Raw genomic sequence first — 19,142 nt, 5'->3', positions numbered from 1 at the left:
ATGGTCTGTTCTAACTCTAGGTGGTCAGTGCAGAATTGAATTGCTGTATACCCAGTTGCTGTATACCCAGAATATAAGATGTGGGTTGTATTTTGGACTAGGGATACAATAATGAATAAATATTATGCTCTCTGGTTACAGTCTGATGGTAGAACAAAGTCTAGACAAGAGGAAAGGATGAAAGGGCACTCATAAATCAAGAGGGAAATTGACAACCTCCATTTTCTCAGTGAAATAGTGATTAGGTCTAAAAACAAAAAGGGTTGAGATGGGGTTGGAGGCTTGGACTGAAATCGTAGAGGTCTGGAACAGCCACTCTGAAGAACAGAGAAAGAAGGTATGTAAATATGTTTCTCAAACTTGTGTTCTATTAAACACTGTTTCGTGAGTTGTTATTATCTATCCCTCAAGAGAAAAAGTTCCATATACAAATAAATTTGGAAATGATAAAGAGATTCTTCACTGCAGGACTTCACGAATACTTTAAAATGCTTATATTCATCATTAATCTCCTATAAAGGGATCTAAGTAGACTGATTTCTCATAGCACAGACTTTTTTAATGCCACTTACTAACATTTCAGAGTGTCAATTTGAGAAATATCAAATTAGAGAAAAGAAAAAATGTTGCCGAACAGCATTATGGGCCCAGAGAAATTCATAAATTGGCTATAGAGATAATCAGGAGGGGCATGCTACTATTCTAGAGCAGTGATTTTCAACCTTCTTCCTCTAATGGCACACATAAAATAATTACTAAAATGCTGTGGCCACCAAAAATATATATTTTGCTGATCTGAAAAAAATGGCACAATTTTTTAAAGATTTAAAAAAATTGATTATTAGAGAGAGAGGAAGGAAGAGGGAGAGAGAAATATCAATGTGAGAGGAACATCAATCAGCTGCCTCCTGCATGCATGCCCCCTACCAAGAATGGAGCCCACAACTCAGACATTTGCTCTGACCAGAATCTAACTGGCAACCCTTCTGGCAACCCTTCCATGCACAGGATAACCCAACCAACTGAACCACACAGGCCAGGGTGGCATAATTTTGATTCATTCACAGCAGACAACTATTGTTGGCTTCCTCTCTCTCTAAAATCAATAAAATATTTCCTCAGGAGAGGATTTTAAAAAATGACCTATGCTCTCACTGTCCTGCTAGAACCTATGTTAACATTTTGACACATTTTCTTTCCAAATGCCTGATATTTCTGACAAAATGGGATTAAAGAGGTCAGCCCGAAGTCTTCCGGCAATAACTCCCTTCCCCCTCACAACCAAGCATTCCTCTATAATAGTACATTTCCTCCCTGGAGAAAACTGCCACCCTCCCTCGAACAGGCTAGGGAACCTACGCTCCATCACATTTTCCACACTCTATTCTTAACTTTAACCATTACTATGTTGGTACACGTTTCTTCCTCTGGGACAACAAAAAGTTGTTAGAATCTTTAATAACACATATTTTTCAAGAAATAAATATCTACAAATAGGCATCAATTCATATGTCTTCATTAAGAATGGAGAGAAGGGTTTCAAACGCAATTAATGTGGCAATTAAAGTTCTTTGTGTTTTTTTAGAGCTACTAAATGGATTTATTGGGTCAGTCAACTATTACAGTGCCAAAAACTATCCAAGGCCTAATGTTTTATACAAAAGACAATGAATTCTAGAAATTTGCGTTTATTATTTGATTCTAATCTAATTTCTTGTTCTTTAAGAAAAACTCTTATTCTCATAAAATGGAATTGAATAAAGGTAAATTAGTTCAAAATAAAAATTGATATTGACATAATGAAAAGTGTTATTCTCATTAAAGACATAAGAATGAATGTCTTATTTTGCATTCTTATTCCAAGAGTCTGTAATTATAAAATTAATAAAGATAAAAAACTGATACTAAAGGCCATGTATCTTGCGTTTAAGAAGGTATTAGTGTACCCCAGAACTATGCAAGCCGAATTATCCAATAATTAGAAACATCAAGGTTTGGCTGCTGGTTTGGGCCACATGTGTACTAAAGATAGGCAAGTAAGCAGGAAGCACATGCTCCAGCCACAAGGGAAAAATGCAACTTCTAAGACCAAACAGCATTTAAAAAAATAAATACACACCCTAATTTAAACTAAAATATTCATAGAATTATAGGATTTTTGAAGTTATATTCATAGAATTATAGGATTTGCCACAGAAACCTCTCAAAAGCTATAATTCAATTTGGTTAATGAAAAGCCATTCTTGTTTTCTTTTCTAAAGAAAATAAAGATTCTCTCTAATTAATGCCTTCCTAAAAAATTACTAAAACAGAACATATGTATCCCAAACCAGTGGTCGGCAAACTCATTAGTCAACAGAGCCAAATATCAACAGTACAACGACTGAAATTTCTTTTGAGAGCTGAAAACCAACTTCTGCGCATGGGCCACGAAGTTTCAATCGCACTGTACGTGCGTGCCCACACGTGGTATTTTGTGGAAGAGCCACACTCAAGGGGCCAAAGAGCCGCAGTTTGCCGACCACTGTCCCAAACTATTGATGGGGAAAATCTAAATCTGAGCTGATACTGGAAAAAGGTCATTCTAAATAAAAAAGACATGTTAATAAAAAATCTGTTCTTACTTTTAGTCAAATCTTTATTTCTAAAACAGTCTGGAAATGGACAATCACTTTTAAAATGTTTAAATGACAACTGCAACTTTAATTTATAAATGCATTATTGCAATTGTTGCATTTATCCCTTTAATATACATGTTTGTGTGTGTGTGTGTATCCTATCTAATAAAAGAGTGATATGCAAATTGACCATCACTCCAACACACAAGATGGCTGCCCCCATGTGGTCAAAGATGGCTGCCCCCATGTGAACACAAGATGGCCACCACAAGATGGCCAGCAGGGGAGGGCAGTTGGGAGGGACCAGGCCTGCAAGGGAGGGCAGTTGGGGGCTATCAAGCTTGCAGTTAGGGGTGACCAGGCTGGCAGAGGAGGGAAGTTGGGGGTGACTGGGCCTGCAGGGAAGGGCAGTTGGGGGGGACCCAGGCCTGCAGGGGAGAGTAGTTGGGGGGGACCAGGCCTGCAGGGGAGGGCAGTTAAGGGTGACCAGGCCTGCAGGGGAGGGCAGTTAGGGGTGACCAGGCCTGCAGGGAAGGGCAGTTGGGGAGGACCAGGACTGCAGGGGAGGGCAGTTAGGGGCAAACAGGCTGGCAGGGGAGTGGTTAGGGGGTGATCAGGCTGGCAGGCAGAAGCGGTTAGGGGCAATCAGGAAGGCAGGCAGGCGAGCAGTTGGGAGCCAGCAGTCCTGGATTGTGAGAGGGATGTCCCAGATTGGAGAGGGTGCAGGCTGGGCTGAGGGAACACCGCCCGCCCCCGACCCCCCCTGCCCCGTTGCAGGAATTTCATGCACCAGGCCTCATATATATATATATATATATGGACTATATCAACAGCCAGTGAAGAACCAAACAGTAAAAACAGTAAAATGATTATCTGATTATCCATATACCCAACCACCTGGATTCAATATTGCTAACATCTTATCATCTTGTTATACTGCTTTACCTATCTATCTGGACAGATATATATTTTCTATTTCTTTCTGAATCACTTGCAAGATACAGAAAAACCTTCTCCATTGCTTGCCTCATATTGCACTGCTGCAAAAACCAATTATATTCATTTAATTCTATTACCAATATGACTGCCAGATTACTATTATTTTTTTGTTAATCCTCACCAAAGGATATTTTTTCCATTGATTTTTTTAGGGAGAGTAGAAGAGAGAGGGAAAGACAGAGAGAAACAACAATGTGAGAGAAACACATCGATTGGTTGCCTCCTGCATGAGCCCCAACAAGGGCCCGGGCCGGGGAGGAGCCTGCAACCAAGGTACATGCCCTTCAGCAGAATCAAACCCGGGACCCTTTGGTCCACAGGCCGATGCTCTATCCACTGAACCAAACCAGCTAGGGCTAGATTAATTTTTTAATAGACCTTTCATAAAATTACTCTTCTAATCAAGAGCCTACAATGGCTTTCTGCTATTCTAATTCTAAATTTTGCAAATCTTCTAACCTTTCCTGCCCTGACATTACATTATTTTTTAACAAGGAAAGCCTACATTTACCTTGAACACAGCTTTCTGCCTGAAATGCTCAAGTGCCCTCTCCTGCTGACCTAACCTAGTAAGCCTTTCTTTCCAATAACTCCAAGCCATGTTGTTGTTTTTACTCTGTTTTCTTGGCTATTTAAAGCCTTACTATTCTAGTCAGGACTGGAAACTTTAACTTAACTCTTCTCTCATCATTTCATGTTTGTACTTATGGTATCCCCAGACTAGCTGTAAACTTCTTGTACCCATTTAGCACAGTCCTCAGCTCAAAAATTTTTATTCATTGGTTACTGAGTAATACCTTTCTACTTATAAAATGCCTTTGTATCAGGAAAAAAAAGTACAAAAAGTTGTATTTCCCTCACTGTACCACTTCAGTACCACATTTCATATGGTCACCAACCCATAATTTAACAAACACAAGTTTTTGTCCTAGGTCAAAAGATAAATTGATCCCAATCATATACTTAGGCACAGAGGTATGCAACCAGTTGGTGGTGGGCTCTGCAGCTATAAGGTCAAGAAGAGATGGGTGGGAAAAATGGAAGTTTCATGGTGGTACAGTTAAAAGAGGAAGCTGGTTGGTGGAGAGTAGGAAATACAAGAGATGCATGGGAGAGAACCAATCAGAGGTAGAGAGAGACTGTCTCCAAAAGCAGTCTTGATTCCTGGCAGCCTTCTAGTTTCCAAAATAGTCTCTGAGATTGTGTTGTGCTGAATTTTCTACCCTTTGATTTCTATGTGCTCCCCTCTTAGAGGCCACATAACCCCCTAATCCTGAGCCGCCTTGGTTTCTGTTCCTAAGGACAGCACCTTCATGTCTTCAGATCTTAGTTCTGAACTTTTACCTTCTAAAAGAGACCTCTCGTCATCACTATATAAAGAACCACTCTCCCTCTACTCACAGAATTCTCTGTTATCATCTGGTTTCCTTCATCGCATACTTATCACTACTAGAAATCATCTTATTTATCTGTTTATTGTCTATCTCTCCACTACTAGAATGTAAGCTCCTCAAGAACATCAATCTTACACCTAGAAGAGTACCTGACATAGTAAGCAGTAAGCACTCAATAAATATATTTTGAATAAACACCTCTAGTATCTGTTTTGCTCTTTTAGAACCCACATTTTTAATATATAAAAACCACCTCTTGACATTATTCTACTTTTTTCCATTAAGTGGCACATGGTGGAAAGTATAATTAATGAAAGGTTGCTTAAATCTATGGATATAAGAGGAACTTTTAGCAGTATACCAGAGTCAACTGTCATATCTGGTCTATCACCAACTCCAGCTCTTTCTGCAGTGTGTGGGCCAAGATACTTCTTTGGAAATAAAATCTGCTTCTTATTACTTTCCTCCAGATAGGCGTTTGCTTTTTCTAACTTAAAATTTATTACATTCTTTTTCAGGATTCTGGGTTGACTATTACAAAATTCCTCAAATGTCAACTTATTGAAACCTAGCCCGTAATTTCACTCTTTCCCTCTTTTGTTCTATAACAAAACATCTTAAACAGAAACAGAGCTATTATCAGGTGCATGACAGATCCACTGTATTTTAAGGTCCCATCCCATCCTTCAAAGGGAACACTAGAAGTGTGTTGGAGTGTGGGAGGGGGAGGACAGGGGTGGAAGGAAAATGCATTGGAATAGAAAGTGTGGTATTACTCCAATGTAGAGGGTGTGGTCAAACTTCCCAAGAGATGATAATCATTGAGCAAGTAATATCACTCCCGCACCTTCACACCCTCCCCAGAATAGGAATGAAAATCTGTGTCAGAACAGATAAGACTTGTAAAATCTTATACCAGAGTAAACAGGCGTATCCAATCTTGAACAGGGAAAGGACAGGGGAAAGAGCAGAAATACAAGCTCAGCCTTCACTGAAATACAATTTAATACTGTGTTCTCAACTTTTGCTTAGGATTGAAGAACATTTTCCACACTTTCTGCAGATACACAGAGGAAGCTTTTGTCCATTGTAGTACTCAATGGCCTTTATGTAAAGAAACAGGTAATAAATGTTTCCTAGAATTTAGTACAAGGGACAAATCTCACATTTAGATCAAACTGCAATTTTTCTTTTTAATCAAACAATGCAAACTCTATGCTGTCATGGACTTTTAGAGCTGGAAGGGCCTTTAGAAATCACCTAGCCCAGGTGCTAGGAAGAAAAAAGAGTTCTAGAAGCAAACAAATTTTTATATTTCTACTAGAGGCCCGGTGCATGAAATTCATGCACTAGGGTGGGGGGGAGTCCCTCAGTCCGGCCTGTGCCCTCTCGAAGTCCGGGATCCCTCTCGCAGTCTTGGACCCCTCGCTCCTTACGGCCAGCCTGCTCGCTGCTCCTAGCATGGCCAGGGAGGCAGGAGACATTCCCACCACCGCCACTGCCACTGCTACCGAGCTCGCCAGCCATGAGCCTGGCTTCTGGCTTCTGGTTGAGCAGCACTCCCCCTGTGGGAGCTCATTGACCACTGGGGGCAGCTCCTGTGTTGAGCGTCTGCACCCCTGCTGGTCAGTGAGCATCATAGCCACCAGTCCTTCGGTTGGTTGCTCTGCTGTTCGGTTGATTTGCATATTAGGGTTTTATTATATAGGAGGATAATAATTTTATTGATATAAATCATGATAAATTGATTAAACAAGGCCATTAGACTGAGGTGGCTTTACTGCTTTCCTTAATAGCCTACCTAAGCAATCCAAAACCTAACCTTATAATACCTTAAGGCTAAGGAATTGAAACCTAAGGACAATCAATCACAAACAGCCACCTAGGCTTTCCTGAATAAGGTATCCACTTAAACTATCGCCAAACAAATAATTTCTTTTCTTTGCTTCCACCTCTTCTCTATGAAAGTCTTTCCCCTGAGCTCCTGTCATATCCCGTTTAGTGCTGCCCATTTGAATCATTTGTTGCCAAATGAACTCTTAAATTTTTAATGTCTCACTTTATATATTAACAACCACGTAATACAAAATCCTCCTTTTAAAGTGTACAATTAAGTTGTTTTTAGTATATTCATGGAGTTGGGCAACTATCACCACAATCTAACTTTAGAACACTTTCATCACCCTAAAGAAAACCCCATATCCATTAGCACTCATTTCCCCATTCCCCCAGCAAACAAGTTTCTTTACCACAGGAATCCCTGGACCCTTTCATGGGATTCTAATATGCTTTTTGAATTTATAAGAAAGGGGGTACAATGTGCAGTGTTACTCAAACTCATTTAATAGCTAACATCTTAGTGCTTACTATATGCTATTCTAAATGCTTTTCAGGTATTACTTCAATTCCCACACCAAAAATGTATTACATAAATAGCCATATATATATATATATATATATATATATAAAATAAATGTGGATATTAAAGAACAAAAAGACTGAGGCTAAGTAACCTGTTCAAGTATTCTTAACTACTTCACTCTACTATCAACCACAGAACCAATTAGTTGTGAGATGAGAATGAACCATGGACCATAACTTTGGAAATGCTTTAGTTCAGTATCTTTAACTTAATGAGACAAATGAGGCCCAGAAAGGTAAGCTGATTTAGCAAGAACACAAAGCATTTTCTCTCTCTCTCCTTTGATTACCATCTAATTGATAGCTAAATTTAGAACCCAATGCAATGAACTAATCCCAGGTTCCTGACATAATTCTCTCCCTTCTTTAAAGACTTTCTTGCAAAAAAAAAAAAAAAAAAAACACCACACAACAACAAACAAACAAACAAAAACAACACAACCCCACAAAGCTTTAACATTGTAAGCTGTCGGGGTTGATGTTGCTCTTTCTAGGTGTAAGCTCTCGCGGTAAGCAATGCACTGCCCCATCACTTTTGCATGTATAGTGCCGAGGTGGAGGTCCGCTCTCTCCCTCTGTGCACCCACAGCCCTTCATCTCCTCTGGACACTCCTGCCTTGAATTCCACAGCTTGTGTCCTGTTGTATGTACCCCACTTTCTAGCCAGAGAATTACTGGAGGGCAGGTGTTCGCATCAACTCCTAAAGCCCAGCAAAGGAGGCTCAATAAGTACTGAACACTTTCATATCCACTTTTGGTTCAATTCCTCCGGAGCAAAAACAGAACTCTGCTCAAGCCTGCCAGCCCTCAGAGACTGAGGCTGACTGTCTTTTTAGCGTCCCTAGTCGGAGCCCGGCGCCGTCTCGGACACGGCGCACCGCAGCGCAGTCGGATTACAAGGCTTGGCCCATTCTCTTCTGGGACTTGGAACCGGCAGCTGTGGGGCCCGTCCACGCCCGCCGCCCGAGGTCTGCCGTTCGAAACCCGGCGAGGGTCCAGTAACAATAATGGGTCAGGGCGGCGGTGGGCTGGCTGCACCTCCCAAACCCATCCAACCCTCGCGACGATCCTCGGCGAAGGCATTTCACCCTTTCGGGACAGAGACCTGACCGAGCCTGGTGAGGAGCTAAGGGACGAACTGGAGTCCCCGGTCCGGTGGGTGACAGAGCAAGGCCTCGAACCTGGGTCCCTGCTCCCAGCTCAGCTGCCCTTTAGGGCGGGGAGAGCGAGGGTGGAGAGGGGTCCTCGCTCGTCCCTCTTCGGCACCCCTTCCCGCCAGCTGGGACCTCTGGCCCTGGGTCACCGGACGCGGCTGGGTCTGGGGGTCGCGCGCCCCCCCTCCCAGACCCGCGCCATCTTGGAGCGCTGAGGCGGCCGCCCCGGACCGCCGCTCCAGCAGTCACTCACCCGCACTGCCCGGGGCCAGGCCCCCTGCCACTTCCGCGACCCCCGCCACGGCCAGGAGAAGCGGCAGGGCAGCGAGCGGAGAGGCCCGGACGGTCGCCATGTCCTGGCCCGGAGGTCCGCAGCCGCGGGATGCTCGGACCCAGCCCCGCCGCCGCCGCTGCTGCTTGCGGAGGCCCCGCCCCGGCTCCCAAGGCCTTTGATGATTGGCTGCGGCGTGATCAAGCCCCGCCCCTCGATCTGAAGGAGTTTCCAAAACCTGCTGGGGGCGGGAACGTGGCCGCGACCCCGGCTCTTTGTTACGGCCCAGCTGGGAGTCGGCTTCCGCAGCGGAGACCCCTTGCCTGCAACCTCCCGGGGGGGAGTCAGAGGATGTCCGAGCTGAAGGGCCCTTAGAACTCCTCTACCACCTCCCGGGGTTTGCAGATAAGGTCACTGAGGCTCAGAGAGGGGACGGACCTGCCCAAGATCACACCGCAAGCACTTTTATGAGAACTAAGACTAAGTCCAAGGCTGAACCAGAGTAACTTACCCTTTTCGCGTACCCTCCATAACCCTCTTAATATCCTTTCTGCCCAGACACTGCCTCACACCCAAAGAAGGCTTGTCAACCAGGACAACTCGGCCCCCGCTCAATCTGAGGTTTCCGCCGCAGACACGGTGCCCTGACAAGGGCCCGAGGCACAGATTCACCTCCAAAGTTCTTTGACACGCGTGGCTTCTAATCTGTCATCGATGTACTATTAAGTACCTAATCCTATCAGGAAAAGGTTGGGGGAGGAATGCTTGTGTGTCTAGATATGGAGAGCCTTGAATGTCAGGTTTAGACTTTAAGAGACAGTTTGGATGTGGGACCCCACTTCACCCCTTACCTCTCCTTCCCTGCAGTTACTGGTGGGGGAATGTTTGAAAGGGTACAGTGGCCAGCAAAGCTCTCGGTCTTCCTCTCTCAGTTCCTGAATTAATATCTTTTCCCTCTCCCTTCCCTTAAAAACAACAACAACAACAAAATATAACCAGAGTTAAAAATGCTAAATCCCTTAATATCATTAAATATGTAGTGTTTACATTGCCCTTATTGTCTCATAATCTCCTTTCCCAGTTTTTCAAGTTCCAAACAAAGCCCATATATTGAAATTGGTTTGTATGTCTTTGGGTCTCTTTATACTTATTGTCTCCCTCTCTAAGTTTACAAAAGGAAAACATGAATAAGTTATGATAATCTTTCTAAAGCATCTGCTCTGATGGCAACTCTCTTGTTTCAAACTCTCTGAGAGGCCACCTTTTTTCTTACAGGATAGAATGATGTATGATTATTTAACATGGTGTCAGAGGTTCTTAGCAATTGGACCCAAACAGCTTTTTCCACTTCATCTTCACACCCTCCCTGTACCCCTGCCATCATCCTCTCAGAACCTCTTATCTTGTTCCAGACTTCTTAATTGCTTTCACTCCTTTCACAACATGTATCTCCTCTGCCCAGAATTCCCCAATTCTTGTGGGAACCTGGCTCAGATGAGGGAACTAAGATGGTTGCTCTGGGCCCAACTGGGCCCTAGAAGGACCGGAGCAGAAAGAGGGCTCGTGTAAAATGACGGACACATCTTGCTTTGAAGCATAGTAACTTCCATCTTGTATAAAAAACTGCTTTTTAAAATTATCTGCTATTGTTAGATAATCCCTTGTTCTGTAAACTCTGTCATTATAAACTCTGTCACTTTAAGACAGTCTGTTGTTCTGTAAAATGGCTTTGTTTTTTAGTTTAAACAATAGAAAAAGATAAACTTAACTGTCTGACCTTGCAAGCTAGCCATCTAATATAATAGCCTAAAATAGACTAATACTGATAATAATTCCAAGTACTAATCATCATGTATTCAAGGTTACAAACTAACTGTAACAATAACCTACACAGAGGTCTTTGTGAAACCTGCAAACAAAGCTCAAAAGGTATAAATACTAGACACTTCCTCTATGACGGGGCTCAGAGATTTGGGAAACACCTCCCTCTGGGCCCGAGAGAATAAAGACTCCTAATTAATTGGCTCATTAAGGCATCTGGTATCTATCTCGCTGATTTATGATACAACAGCTTTACCTTGAGTTGTCCTGGTTTTAAAACTGAAAATCCTATATCCCAGGAACTTCATTAGTCCCAGGCAAAATGGGACAGTTGGTGTCCTTACTTCTGTGCACCTCAGAAAATGTCATAAGCGAAGCCTATAAGGGGGTTTCTATATCGAAAAATGGGGTCATATAGGTACCTGATACCACTCCCAAGGTAATTCAATAGGTGGACTGATTGCTATAAGCCATTGAGATGGGTCATTCAACCATTGCTCCCTGTATTAGTTTCCTAGGCTGCATGACAAAGTGACACAATCTGGGTGGCTTAAGCAACAGAAATTTATGTCTCAAAGTTCTCGAAATTTATATCTCTAAGTTCTTGAAACCAGAAATCAGAGATCAAAGTGTTGGCAGGGCTGGTTCCTTTGAGAGCTGTGAGGAAATATCTGATTCATGCCTCTCCTAGCTTCATTGGTTGCTGGCAATCTTTGGCATTCCTTGACTTGTGGATGTGATGTATCATCTTGATCTCTGCCTTCATGTTCATGTGGGATCCTCTTGTGCGTACGTGTCCGTCCAAATTTCTGTTTTTATAAGGACACCAGTCATATTGATTTAGGGGCCCACCCTACTCCAATATGACTCATCTTAACTAAATACATCTGCAATAATCCCTATTTCTAAATAGGGTCTGTTGAGGAGTGAGCGCGAGTGAACGACCACTGGAGTCCAGACCAAATTAAAATTTAGGGAGCCTTTATTAGCCTGCCAGCTGGCCGGCCAGCCGGCCGGCGACTGCTCTGCCTTTCTCCACGCAGGGAGTCCAGAGAGCAGCCCCTACCCTTTGTGCAGGACCACTTTTAAGCACATTAACCACATCCTGTTTTTGCAGAGCAAGTAACCCAAGACAAAACAGTTTTTCCTAAGCAATGTCAGGATCATGCCATTGACAACCATGTTATTCACGGGGTCATCCTGTTCTTCAGAAAGCTGACAAGTGTTCTATTAAAGAAGGCCTATCTATGTTCTGGAAAGGGGCCATGAGACCGTATCTCAAGGCCTGGCCTGGTGTCAGCACTGACAACTCTATCTGGGGCATAGTCCACGGTCTCTCTGGAATGGGCAAAAATTCCCACTCTCCAACAGGTCACATTCTGAGGAACTGGGGGTTAGGAATTCGGTATATGAATTTGGGGAGGGCAGCACACAATTCAACTCATAGCCATAGCAAATGAATGACCATCCACCTACCCCTTCCGAAATCATTGACTCTGAAGGAGAGGCTGAAGAAGGAAGAAAAGGATAAAGGATTGCCCAGTTGCTGTTCAAAGATTCTAAGTTCCCCAGTAACAGTAGTTGAGCTCACCTTGGTTGACTCACAGAAGTGATACCTGAAGTCTTATGCACAAAGAGAATGCTTGAATACTTGAAAATCTCATAGCTGTAGAATCAGAAATGACTTCATTTTCAGGTAACTCTCATGAGGTATGGCAGCAAAGTTGCTCTGGATGAGTCAAACAATGTAGTTAAGCTGAGGGGCTCTCTGGTAGTAGAGACAATTTCTCTACTACCAAGATGTGTAATTGTAACAGACATGTTAGGAGAATGGCTAAATCTGAGCTGTGGAGACACTAAGTGGAAGCTGCTTAAGATCCTCCCACCCAGAATGATGGCTGACCAGCTCCTGTATCCTGGGGGAAGTCAGAAAATAGGGAGACTGAGGTACTTCTTGGCCAAGCATTCTCTGGTTCAATATCTGGATCATTAATCCTCCTGTAAAGGGAGCCAATAAGCAGATGGGACCTGGAGACTCTATTGACGGTTATTGCCCATTGAGGCAAATAGTTGGACACTGGCCTCAGGCATGGTCAATAGGCTTGAACAAATAGCACATCCATTTTAGATTATCTTGCTGTTTTGTGATGAAGCCAATAGCTTATTTCCAGTTTCCCTCTATTAAGACAATCAGAACAGTTAGCTTTCCCATGAGATAGAAAGCAGCAATGTAATTTACCAATAGTGGAAAGAGCATGGGCTTCAGATACACCTGAGTCCAAATTGCACTCTACACTAACTAGCTGTGTGACCTTGGGCAAAGTCTTTTGACTTCTCTTCCTTTATTTTTATCTTCAACTTCTTGAGAAGATTAAAGAAGACATTATAAATGTGTCTCACATTCCAGTAAATCTAAAATTTGACATATCCACAAGTTTACTCAATATTCATGCAACTACACCAAATTTTATATGCCACACATGGACTTTTATATAACAGAATTTGGCCTTTATAAACTAGCTTACACATAAAGTAACATTCATAATGTGGCATTATTATTGTGTGGTCATTACATGTTCCCTTGTTATTGTGCAATTGGTTGTGACACCATGAGGAGAACATGCACCAAGCAGATGATTCTGAGCCTCGCCCGACACTTGATTGAGAACAGTGCACATGTGTACCGCCTGGTACAATTATAAGTAAGCAGATGTGCATAGGCTTGGGATTAAAGAAAAGATCGGCGCAGAACTACATTTTTTCTAATCAAGGACATATTTTAAAAAGATAAAATAAATGCACGGAAAACGGCATGAAAATATTTATTCTGAGGACTATTCAAGAGGCAGTCACTTCGCCCCACCAGTGTGGCTCAGTGGTTGAGCCTCAACCTATGACCCAGGAGATCAAGGTTCCATTCCCAGTTAGGGCACATACCTGGGTCGTGGGCTCCATCCCAAGTGGAGGCAGCCGATCAACGATTCTCTCTCATTGATGTTTCTCTTTCTCCCTCTCCCTTCCTCTCTGAAATCAACAAAAAAATGTAAAAAGAAAAAGGGGGGCAATCACTTCAACAACACATGGTGGTAATCTCTAGAGTGTCAAAAATCAAAGCAGAACAAGTTTGTGTGTGTCTGTTGTCTTACTACATATTAAAAGCTATTTAGAATATCTATAAAAGAAGCTCAAATAAAAAACTTGAGGAGCCCTGACCGGTTTGGCTCAGTGGATAGAGCGTCGGCCTGGGGACTGAGGGGTCCCAGGTTCGATTCCGGTCAGGGGCATGTGCCTTGGTTGCGGGCACATCCCCAGTGGGGGGTGTGCAGGAGGCAGCTGATCGATGCTTCTCTCTCATCGATGTCTCTAGCTGTCTATCCCTCTCCCTTCCTCTCTGTAAAAAAATCAATAAAATATATTTTAAAAACAAAACAAAACAAAAAAAAAAACTTGAGGGACCTCCATTTGGGAAGAGCTTGATTTTTGCTCTATCAGACTATATTATTCAAGAGTTTTTTTTTTACAATGTATGCTTGAACATGTCTGTTTTAATTCTGATACCTCCTTTCACGCTCTCTTCCACAGCTGGAATAAATATGTCATTCTGTTCTTTTTTAGCTTTTTGTAATCATGATGATGTTTTATGTTTAATTCTAATTCATCTGAAGTTTATGGTAACGTATGGTGTGATGTATGGATCAAAGGCAAACCTTCATTCAATTGAATATTGTTGTTGTCCCACTAATTATTAAAAAGTGTTTCCTTCTTTGTGCTATTAATTTTGATCTGACATGTACATATTAAATTTGAATAGTTGGAATTTTCTGTTATCTTTGATACCACTGATTTTACAAAACTTAATAAACAACAGTGGTGTATAGTTTAGTAGTTGATACTTCATAATAAGTTCAAATCTGATAGGAAGAATCTAACATTGTTACCTTCAAAAGAGCCTTGTATTGTTCAATTGTTCTTCACTAGCAATGCATGTAGTTCAGTAGAGTCTTGGGGGATTATAAACACTAATTAACTATGTTTCTAAGCCCAGGTTTCCTATTGGCCTTACCTCAGACATAGCAAAATACAAATTTTGGGGGGTAGAGCCTTAGAATAAGCATATTAAAGAAGTTCTTCTGTTTGTTACAATTTGAGAGCTTCCACTGTAGAAGTTGAGGTCATTTTTATTGTAGTATTTCTCCTTCCAAGCCCTGGTCAATCACTCTGCCTTACTTCATATTCACATAACACAATTTTTTTTTAAATTGACTCCATCTGTCATGTCTAGAATTGTGTTTGTTCCAAAATTTTTGATACTTACTAGTGTAAATATGGTATTATTCCTGTTATTTTTTTTCTGTCTATTGATGATATGTAGAAACACAATTGATTTTTGAGAAGTTATTTTTATCTCCTTAACTTTTCTGAACTCATATAACTGCTAATAGTTTTCTGGTTAATTTTTAGAAATACAAGAATAGTGTTTTCTGCAAAATTTGACAGTATTTCTCCCTTTGCTATATGTATGCCTCTTATTTTGCATTTGAGCACATTTTTATATCTATTTGTACTTGTGCGTTTTAGAGCTACTTGAATAGGAATGCATCGTTTCTAGTCTAGCATGTAAGAAGCTTGGAGTGGCCACTCTGCGCTAGCAAAAAGATGAACATGTTGGTAAAGCAACAATTCTTCTTAGATCCATAAAAGAAGTGAGGTCAAAGGGCAAACTGTTGCCCTAGCATTGGAGAGACCAGGCTGGGTTGCTGATGCCTGAGGAGTTGGCACACAGCAGGGACTTCCACATGGGAGTTGCTTCCCTGCCTCTTCCTTCAGTCCCTCAGCCCTGGCCCAAAGTCTTCCAGGACCTGCTGCTCAGAGTGTGGCCTGCAGAGCAGCAGCATAGGCATCACCTGGGAACTTGTGAGAGATGTAAAGTCTCAGATCCCACCTCAGATTCACTGAATCCGAATCTGCATTTTTCACAACATCCTCAGGTGACTCATGAGCACATTAAATAAAGTTCAAGAAGCTCTGATCTCAGGAGCTTGCAGAAATGACCACCAGATGGCAGGATTGCAGCAGGCATTAGCAGCAGAGCCACAATCAGGCACCAAGTCTCCTTCGAATAGTACCCTAAATGGCACTAGAAGTTTGGAGCCATTGCCCACGAACTGTGGAAAGCATGAATGGGAGAGCGAGCCCAGAGGAGAACCCTATTCAATGAATGGCGGATTGTGGCGTGTGAGCCATGAATTCCCCCTCTCTGGGCTTACCTCAGGTGTTTCCATATACATTGTCTAGTGAGAGGGATGGAGTGATACATCTCATTTTTACAGACAAGGAAACCGAGGCCCAGACACTTAGCCAAGCACTCAGCAGTGGCAAATGGTGTTGGAGACAGAACTGGAAGGCAGTCTCTGGCTGCCTGGCCTAAGCTGAGAGCACCTCTAGAGAGACATGGCTCAGGTGCTGACCTGGGCCACCTGCCTACCCCACCCAGCTGCTCTTTGAACAGCTATCTTATTTTCTTTGGGAGTGCTAGAAACAGCTGTTGTAATAATTCAATTTGGAATGTTAATGGGCTTTCCACAATACGAAAGGTACTGGACTTAACCTTCGAGGGAACAAAGCATCAGGTGTAATTTGGAACTAACAGGATCAGCCCTGGTCCCCAGAGGGTCCTCTGGGAATTTTGATGGTCCTGAGTCTATGGCCAGTACCAGCTGTGAGCCTCTGACTCTTCCATCAGCTTTCATCCCAACCTATTTACTTTTGCTGTTTTCATTATAAGAACAAAGATTGACTTGCACAAGCTCAAGTAAATTTTTTTTCTCTTATATATTTTTTCCTAAGTAAGAATTCATTTGTATTAATTAGGGAAATCACACAGAATTCAAGAATAGAAGTCCTTTTTTTTTCCCTTCATTTTCAAAGGTAGTTTTATTTGGTTTTTTGAAAAAATATATGCAGTTACTGGGTTAATACTGTTTCTTTGGATTAGACCCCTACTTTCTCCTGAACGGTCTTCTTCATGAATTCAGTCTCCAACAGTGCTTGGGAACAGTTCAAGTTGGCGGCTGACTTCCACATTTTCGAGAAGCCAGGAGGCAGCAGGGGTTGCCTGAGTTTTGTTTGTTTCCCTTGCCCTTTCCCAATGCAGTATGCACTGTGCATATAAGTATGGAAGCTCCAGGCCCACCTCTCCAGGAGCACAGCTCTGCCCTCACTACTTCTGGGGCTTCTCAAGGAAGGGCAGCCTAATGAGTGGCAGCCAGAAGCCAGTGTGTCATGAGAGGGACTTACTGCGGGGCTTAAAGGGACCTGGGTTAGGAAACTGATACCAGGAGCCATCCTCTTTCCTCACTGTACACACACACTTCCTAAGTAAGCAAAGCAGTGAGCAGCTTCAGGCTTTGGGGTCTACAAACACATGTCTGAGTGGGAGAGGGGTGATGGGAGATAGGAAATGAGCTGGGGAGCTGGGGGCCCCATTAAGGAGAGGGGAGAGAGCAGTATTTCCCTCTCTGCTTGTCGATCTGCTTCCTCTTTTGGATGCAGCTGAAGATCTCCTTAAAGAGCACTTTGTATTTGGGAGGTGGTGTGCTGGTGCTGGCACCAGCAGTGGGTGGGGGCCTGGCAGCTGGGGCCCTGGCCGGAGCCCTGGCTGTCTGCACAGCCTTGTGGGACGGTGAGTCCCCCATCTGCTGCTCGCACTTCTTCAGCAGCTCCTCGTACCTGGCCTTCAGGGTGCTATACTGTGTGTCGAGTTCCTGCAGCCGGGACACACCCCTCTGCTTCACAGCCTTGGCCTTCGGGATGCAGGTCCCCTCGTGGCTCTTCCGGATGTCCCCGCCCGCCAAGCTGCTCAGCACCGTCTCACTGCTGCTGCTGCGCTGGAGGGACCTCCGGAGGGGCCTCCGCTGGGCCTCGGGCACCGTCAGTGGCAGCTCTTCCAGCAGGCTCTGGCAGGGCTCTCTGAAAGGGACAAATAGGGAGCCGGGCACCACCTTTTCGACCACGAAGGGACGCTCCAACTGCAGCACCCGCCGAATTTCAGCCACCGCGGCCTCCAGCTCCAGCGCCCGGGCCCGGTAGACGCTGGCGGCCCCCAGCTGCTGCTCCAGCTCCTCGTTCTCCTTCAGCACGAGCCCTAACTGCTCCTCCAAGGCCCCCCGCCTCTGCTGCTCCAGGCTCAGCCGCGCCCGCAGCGTCCTCACTACCTTCTTCAAATGCTTATTTTCTTCTGTGTAGGGGCTTGGCTGACTCGGCAAGGAAGCGATCTTTTCTGCAAACACGTGGTCATACACACAGTGTTGGTGTAGCTCATACAGCTCTTTCCCACTCCAGAAGATGGGTGAGGACTTTGGGCCACGCTTCCCCTGGCTCCTCCTCCCTTGGCCAAATGACTTCAGCTCCTCCACTTGGCTCTGGAGGTGATGGGTGCTGGCTTGCAGGTTTTTGATCATTTCAGTCAGACTCAGAAACTTCTGCTGGGAGGCGGTGCTGTCAGCAGCAAGCTGTTGGTTGGTTTCTTCCAGCTCCCTTGTTGCGACCACTAGGTGCTCATAAACCTTCGCTCGCTGCTCCTTCACCTGCAGCGGGAGCTCCATCTGCTCGGCCAGGTCCTCTGTTCCCTGCAGCTGCTCCTGCCTGGTTGTGCGCGTCTGCTGGAGAGAGTCCTCCACCTCTGCTCCGACCCAGCGGTCTTCCCAAGCTCAGCAGCAAGTTGGAGATCCTGCTGGAGGTCTTAGTGGTCGCACCTGGGCTCGTCCTCCTCCTTCTCAAACTCCTCCGCCACGTTTCCAGCCAGCATCCCGGCTGGCCGTGTCTCCCAGGGGCTACGGCCCCGCCGCAGTCCCGCCTCAGCCACTGCCCGGGGTTGCTCCGCCGGCCCCTCAGCCCTCAGCCAGAGCTGCCGTTAGCCTCGCGCGGCCCAGCACCCTCCCGCCCCGCCCCCGCCAACGGCCTCAGTTCTATTAAGACTTCTATTCTTGGAGGGGCTGGGTCGTGGCTCTGGCTGGGGCGCTCCCGCCTGGTACCGGCCGTTGGGGGCCCTGGCCGGTGCCTAAGTGGGTTGGAGCATCATCCCATTCATCAAAAAGTTACGGGGTCGTTTCTGGGTCAGGGCACATACCTAGGTTGTGGGTTTGATCTCCTGTGGGGGCGCATACAGGGGGCATCCCATCGCTGTTTCTCACGGAGAGGATTAAAAAATTGGGGAGGAAGCAAAGGGTTATAAAAATCTTCATTTCCAACCCTGTTGTTACTATTTTATTTTCTTTTTTAAAATCCTCACCCAAGGATATTTTTCCCATTGACTTTTTTTAGAGAGAGAATGGAAAGGAGGGAGGAGGGGGGGAGAGAGAGAGAGAAAAAAAAAACATTGACCTGAGAGACATGCAACCGAGGTACATGCCGTCAACCGGGAATCGAACCCGAGACCTTTCCGTCCTTAGGCTGTGGCTCTAAC

General features: G+C 44.4%; 2 protein-coding genes across 3 annotated transcripts in view; both read right to left on the bottom strand.

The window, feature by feature from the left end:
* The window catches only part of RECK (reversion inducing cysteine rich protein with kazal motifs), a 70,236-nt gene extending 61,221 nt beyond the window's left edge, over nt 1-9,015 (bottom strand). For both annotated transcript variants that reach the window (XM_080668667.1, XM_080668666.1), the window contains exon 1: nt 8,840-9,015. In XM_080668667.1, the coding sequence (XP_080524793.1) occupies nt 8,840-8,939 (100 nt within the window). In that variant the 5' untranslated portion in view covers nt 8,940-9,015. The remainder of the gene's footprint in view (nt 1-8,839) is intronic.
* Nucleotides 9,016-17,163: 8,148 nt separating this feature from the next.
* On the bottom strand, nt 17,164-18,485 carry LOC308248982 (cerebellar degeneration-related protein 2-like; the record flags this gene model as incomplete). The annotated part of the gene is given in 3 exon segments (XM_080669496.1): nt 17,164-18,369; nt 18,372-18,419; nt 18,423-18,485. Coding segments are annotated over 3 exon segments (1,317 nt in total).
* Nucleotides 18,486-19,142: the final 657 nt, after the last annotated feature.

The sequence above is a fragment of the Plecotus auritus genome (assembly GCF_963455305.1).
Source record: "Plecotus auritus genome assembly, chromosome: 5".
In the NCBI taxonomy this organism is placed as follows: Eukaryota; Metazoa; Chordata; class Mammalia; order Chiroptera; family Vespertilionidae; genus Plecotus; species Plecotus auritus.
This window is presented reverse-complemented; position numbering and strand designations above follow the sequence as displayed.